Here is a 7473-nt window from a genome sequence, read left to right on the forward strand (position 1 = left end):
TATAATGTCAAGTTTTTCAATTTCCATGCATCGCAAAATTTTCATGATATTGATTCGTAATGTATATTGAAAGAATTTGATTCCAAATATCTTTGATAAAAAAAAAACAACGAAGTATCGTTTCAAACTCAATCTTAACTTATCTAATGAGACATAAATTATCTACAGTAAGTTCTCTATAAAATATACCAACGTAATGTAAAAATAAAAGATCGAAGAATTAAGATTCAGATACCTAGTATCGTATCATGATTAATTTGAGGCGATTAATAGTGTCAACCAAAATAGATAAAGTAGACAGCAGCTAAATCAAAGTCGTGAAAATTTTTTGCATTCTCATTGTCTGCATTTGTTGACTCACCAGTTTATGATGATAGTCAATTTATGATAATAGTAAGTACATAATTTTTTGTATAAAATTAACGTTGTAATTTTTAAGCAAAACGTTCCTCTTCGTCTATATTTAAACTGCGTAGTCTATACTTAACGTACAGCTATCACCTATCGAATAATTTATTCCTATATCGTATATTCTACAATTATTGCACGTATATTGAGATTTATACCGGATTTCATCATTTTTTAACATAACAGTAAATAATAATTTTTTTATTTATAAGTGTTATATGCATTTCTCATGTAACTCACGTATTATTGCGATGCTATTTTTTCATCATGAACTCACCTTTTCATCGAGATTGTTTAGATCCGGCAACTGAAAAAGAAAACAAATTTTATTAATAAAGTAAGAAAATTATAACATATAAATACTTATCATTTTTTACATATTTGAATCAATGTATAATATTTGAAATTCAAATCAACAAAATTAAATGTCGTAAGATTAATTCACGTTCAACAAATCGTTAATCACGAGAAAAAAGAATTATCTGACTAGCCTACCAGACACGTGCTATTAAAAATTATGAATATTATTAAAATTAATGAGATTAAGGTATTAAATTTTAATTAATGTAAAATCAAAAATTGTCATTTTTAATTAAATTTTAATCAATGTAAAACCAGATCAGATATTTAATCTCACAGCCAAATGCAACACTGTCGATCAATGTAGCATGCATTCACAATCAGCATAAATTAACAATTCAGACAAATTTGATATAAATAACAAGACAACAAGAGAAATCTCGCACGAGCGAGCTATCGAGAAAAGAGGTGGCATGTGCGCCACCTACCCAAGTCATTTCGAAATGATATCTCCGGCTTTACCGACGACACAACCAGTTTACATCGATCCATGCAGTGTCCGAGAGAAATGCTTTGCCGCCGGCGAGGCGCCTGACAACGTCGGCAGATGCCGCCTAGCGTCGTAAAATTACGAGATCCCTTGCAAATTGAAGGAAATTGATGCCAATTTGTATCAATCAGCCGTCGCGGCTGGTTACATTCTCGCGAGCTCTGCACACAACGTGTTGAGATTAATTTAATACTCGATGCGTCGGACTGCTTGATTAACTTTCATGGTCGTCGTACGTGCTCCGAAAGAGAAAAGGATGCACATACCGGAGTCCTATATATAACATTTTTCGCGGAAATCGATTTATCTGACACAATACATAATACAAAAATGTAAATGCATTTCGTAACACGAGAAAAATTAATAGCACTGATTTTATCATTTATCATTTATTATTAATCGAAAGCTTTCAACAGGATTTTAAAAGAAATCAAAACATCAAAACAAATATATTTATATTAAAATAATCAAATTGCTAATCCAATGTAATATAATTAAGTCAATACTAAAATACCTACACTGAGAGAAAAGCTTTTGGGATTTGTAACTGTAATTATACATATTACATGTTATGGTTATTATTACACTGCTTATAATGTATGTTAATAATAATTATACATAGTTCTGTCAATAATTACTTATTTATACGGTATATACAACTGGCACTAAAAATGACAATAAATTAAAGTAATTAAATTACTGTAATTGCAATTATTTTTATAAATTAATATTGTTTTAAGATCTCTTAGTTATAATTCTTCGCGATTATAAAATAATCGCGGCAACCGCAATAATATTATTATAATTTGTAGTTATTTTTGACACCACTTGTATGTAAATAAAATAAAAAAAATATATATATATATATTTGTTAATAGAACATATAATTATTATTACTTACATTATAGTAATAACAACCATAATCACAAATACTAAAAACTTTTTTTTCGGTATAACATATTATAAAAACGAAAAAATTGTATTATTAAAATTTTTCCAATTTTTTTTTTTATACCGAAAGAGAAGGATAAACTACTGCTAATTTTTGTTATATATGAAATATATAATTATATATAAAATAACCGTGAGACGAAAATTTATATTGAAGTGCAGATGCCGCAGGATAAATTGATCCGTCCGGTGGATCGGATTATCGGGAGAGCTCGGCTATCGATTAAAGTTTTCAACGGTCCTTTTATGTCGTTTCCTCTCGTTCATCCGGACAATATCGAAACCGCTGACCGTCCTCGGTCAGCGGAATCCGTCGCCGCTCCAGTAAATGCGTAATCGCGCATAAATCAGAGCGCGGGGAAGGAGCGAGCGCTGCGCGATGCATATTTATGCGCCCGCAGCACCGAGAAATTAAATTCACACATTTCATCGGCCCTATAAAGCATGCGCATATTTCGTACGATAGAACGCTGAGAATGCAAGTCGCGCGAGGCGGGAACGAAAGGGACACAGGTACAGAAGAGATTCGTTCACTTTCCGTGATCTCCTCCATTGTCCGCGAGCATACTAATTGGATTGCCTTCATTAAGACATCCACGAGCGTGGGCGTTTCGTGACGGATTCATTAATGATTCAACGCGACTGCGATACAAAATTTTTGTACAGCCTATATATCTTCTCGTTACGACGTGGCATCACGACAATCCTATTTTGAATTATAACAATCGAGATAACGATTGTCTTGGTATATACTTATTCATAAGATTCAGATTATAGGAGATATGACGTGTCAAATAATTTGATCAGAACGAATAAAGTAATATTTCAAATAACGTCAAATATGAAACACTATGTTAATTTCTTTATCAATTCTATTGATATCTAATAATTATTTGCATAATCGAATTTCTTAATCTTACCAAATTAATATAAAAAGATAGTTAGATTTTATATAATCAATTTTACATATTTTTCTTATAAAATTTTAATAATTTACATAATCATATAATTATATAAATTACAATATATAATTATAAGAAACTTTATGAACTTTTAAACTTATAATTGTATAAACTTATTTTTAAACTTTAAATATACTTATAATTTTATAAACTTATAAATTTTAAAATTTGATAATATTTAGTAAATGCTTTTTGTACATTAAATAAATATAAATGTGACACAAAATGTGTTTACTAACAATAAGATCACTAGAATCTTTGCTGAGATTTCTCTTTACACGCTTCCAATTGACTCAAAATGAGCGATCGCTATTATCGATCTATTTCAATTCATTCGACATTTGTATCCATAAGTCTTCGTTTGATTCAACTACCATTGCATATATGCAAGATTGAAGATTGGGAAATAGTTTAATGAGCTGTAAATAGGTAATTGCGTGTGTGCGTCTCGCAGTGTGTTCGCGCATAGTAAATAGGTTGATGGCTACAAAGATCTATTAATGCGTACGGCTTTATTCTGGAAAATAAGTGAAAAGAGGGTGTGTCTTAAAATAAAATGGATAAATCAGGCCAATGAAGAAAAACTTGAATGAAAAATTATACGGATCAATCTTTTTTAACCATTTAGTTTCTAATAAAAATCACTGTATGCATCGATTACAGCGAAATTAAAGAATTATGTTTTAATGAGAATCTTATCTTTTCAATAAAATTATCCTTTTTAATATAATATCTCGAATCGAAGTATTTTAGAATAATTTTGAAAGATCATAATAAGACAACAAATACATTTTATATATATATATATACATATTGATTTACACAGAAAGAACGATTTTATCAAAAACGCTAGATATAGATTTGAAAATAATTTTGTAAGACGATCCAAGCTGGCTAGAATATCAAAACTTTTTGCGATATTGCTCATTATTATTGCTTGAGCGTATTACATAATTACTTGAACAAAACTATTTTCAGATTTGTATCTACTTTCAGATATTTCAGCAAATCATCCTTTCTGTGTAATAATTAAGATATATTTTAAAGATATATTTGTGACGTTTTCTGCAACAGATTTTCGAGATAATAATTTGCGGATTGTAATGAACGAGGGGAAACTGACGCGGAAATAATGGCTGTATCTTGTTTGCGTTTTATTAGCAACATAAACAAATAGCACGTTGTTGATTATACATTCTCGCGGTCTACGACGCCCCATGCATAATCGCGTTTATATACACGGTTTACTCCCAAATCTCGTATGCGCACACAATTTGTTGCAACAGCATTGTCGCCGCTTGACGATGGCACTTTACTGCGTGTATGCGATTTACACGACGAATAAACTTTGATTTACCGGCGCTATCTCGCCGAACGAAATTTCTACCTGTGCATTTACAACGAGGAGAAAAAGGGCGACGTTATTTGCTACGCTGTATAGTACCGTAATGTTGAATAATCCATCGATTAAACCCGCCTTTTTACGACTACTTAATAAAATCAACGTGGTTTCGTATTTTATCTCACGACCACCATTTCGCGAACTAAATTTTTTCTCGATATATCCTTATTCGTTTCGAGAAAACTTTTATTCGCAAACTTGAAAAATTTAATACATATTTATATATAGTCGTTGTGACAATTTCAAGCGATATGATATATAATAAAATATTATATCTATAGGTATATATATTTTATAAGTTAATGTTGCAAACGATAGTAGTTTCTTAGACATTATTCATAAGTAAACCTTCAAAACAAATCGGATAATAAAGTATACGTTCTTTGCTGATAATTCCGTGCGTCGAGTGAATCAAAGATTGATAAATATCGAAGTAATATATTAATGCAGTGATAAAGTAAATGAGTGATGTCAAAAATGTTAATTTATTATTTTATAGAGAGATACGCGTATTATTGTTGAATTTTCTAATTAATTAAATTTTACCTCTGTATCATCAAATTATAATAATATAACAATGATTTCCAGAAGTACATTCGCTGGCTTATAATCACGTTGCGTTCGTCACGAGAGTACCCTGTCTGCGAGTTTCTCTCTTATTCCGGCATTTTCGAACAGCATTGTCGATTAAATATACAAAATCTCAGCGAGCGGTTGCAATCTTCCGTGAAATTGCACGAAGTGCAGTACCGTTGGAGGTTAAAGAGGTGGGTCTGAGGGAGTCTCTTTAGTATTACCAGCCTCGTTCGAAGCAAAACCTCCTTCGCTTCAGCAATAGAATTCGCCGATACCTTTGCACGAGCGAAAAAGAGAAGAAGTAAGTTTCTCGCGCACACATAAGCTAGTAGAAACTGGCTTTTCCTTTGAGGTTCTCTCGGTTTCGCTGAACGAAAAAAATTTACCGCGAGTCCCTCTCGTCTCGTTGAAATTTATTTCAACTCGCCTCCCGCGAAGCCCTCATCCATCTTTCCGGTCCGTAAAGTAGAACTCGAGGTACGTTCCAAGGGTCTCACCGACCGACGGACGTAAACTCGTGCGAGCACGCAAGATCACGCGTAACGAATTTATGGCCACTGACAAACGGAAGACATTCACATAACGGTAGTGATGGTCCTTGAACCAATACCGGCAATAGTATACTAAAGGCCAAAGAAATATACACAGAAAATATAGACGGATTTGTGAAGAGAAGAGAGACTGAACAATTTAAATCCCTTATGTACATTTTATGTATATGATAAAAGGAAGAGATATGTATATCGAATGAATTTCAATCACTCGATATCTTATTTAAGTCATAACTGGAACATATGAATGCTGATAAGTCTAGGAATAATGTAAAACAGTGTTTTCAGCAAACAATTTTCAATACATATTTATATCTAAAGAAATGTAAACAATAAATTCTATCAATAATCTTTGATTTGCGTCTTTTAAATAATATATCACAGATTAAGAATTGATTAAACTTGAAAAATTCTTTAAAAAATAAAACTAATAATCAAAAACTTTAATTAGTAGATAGTTTAGTAAGTAGGTAAGAACTTACATGTTTCTTTAACGTTACAAAAAGATATGTTACGGATTAAAAAATACATCACGAATTATATTCAGAATTCAATAATCAGGATCAATTTTACTAGCAATTTAAATAAATTTAAATAATTTCGTGAACATATAAATTATTATACATATAATACAAAATAAGATTATTAATTTAAAATATTGTAGAGATGGTACTGTAAAATTATGGAAATAAACTTCCATTTGAAATGTAATTTTGTAAAATTTCACTCGATGTGGAAAAAGAATAAAGTTATCACGTGTACAAAATTCAATAAATTCAAGTATTAATTTAATATCTTCTAAAACACAATATCAAAATGATGACATTATGAAAATTGTGCAAAATATTATGATGACATTATGAAGTCCGCGTAACGGCACGATGGTTTTTATTGTCACATCAACGTCATCTTTAAAAGAATCTATTTCTCGCCCTTCAGACTGTTATATCATAATCGGATACTCGTGCGAGTGCTATGACTGTATGATATAACGGTGTCGGTTCACGATGAATGTTGCAGTGCATAGACGATCAGATGTTTGATGACTGATTACGTTACAGACGATTACTGTTGGCATTCTTTAACGACAGCTCATCATTAGACTTTCTTTGGAGGATGGTATCCTCCAAGAGTTCAAAGTCTCGAGAACTTTGTCTCACCAATAACGTCACTACTGCTATTGACAAGTTTATTGGCAATTTTCAAGACTTCCTTAATGTAAATTTAATGAAGCGCATATTTCGGTGGAATATCATACATAACGGATAAACTAGACTGTTGTATATCTCGCTTGTGCTGTAATCGATTACTGGATATATCGTGAGAGAAAATAATTCTGATGTATAATTAATTTATAAAGGATATAAATCTGTTATGTGTAATGCACGCGAATCAAAGAAATTCGTAAAAATTTTAAATCTTTATTCCCATTATTCTTATCTCAATATCTTTTCTATTCTTTGTTCTACTATTCCTTATTCTTTTATCTTACTCTATGATTTACAGTCATGAAAAGTTTCCGGCCAATATATAATTTTACAATCATTTTTATAAATCTGGTTTTTGGTTTTATCGTAAATTAATAAAATTCTCTTATAATAAACTTATTATACTTCTTATAATAAACTTAAAATATATTTTAAATATCAAAATATATTTAAAAAAATATAAAAAACTAATATACTTATACTAATATCTTTATAAAGATTGTTTATATGTGGTACAGCAATAAAATAATTGACTGAAAACTTTTGACAGACACTGTAAATGTAT

At 30.7% G+C, this 7473-nt stretch overlaps 1 protein-coding gene across 6 annotated transcripts in view; it reads right to left on the reverse strand.

Annotated features, from left to right (window-relative positions):
* Positions 1-7473, reverse strand: part of Sesn (Sestrin) — a 211291-nt gene that overhangs the window by 137267 nt on the left and 66551 nt on the right. For all 6 annotated transcript variants that reach the window (XM_087413540.1, XM_011063585.2, XM_011063587.2 and 3 more), the window contains one exon: positions 686-715. In XM_087413540.1, the coding sequence (XP_087269666.1) occupies positions 686-715 (30 nt within the window). The remainder of the gene's footprint in view (positions 1-685; positions 716-7473) is intronic.

The sequence above is a fragment of the Acromyrmex echinatior genome, chromosome 14, assembly GCF_024713525.1.
Source record: "Acromyrmex echinatior isolate Ae372 chromosome 14, ASM2471352v2, whole genome shotgun sequence".
Classification (NCBI taxonomy): domain Eukaryota; kingdom Metazoa; phylum Arthropoda; class Insecta; order Hymenoptera; family Formicidae; genus Acromyrmex; species Acromyrmex echinatior.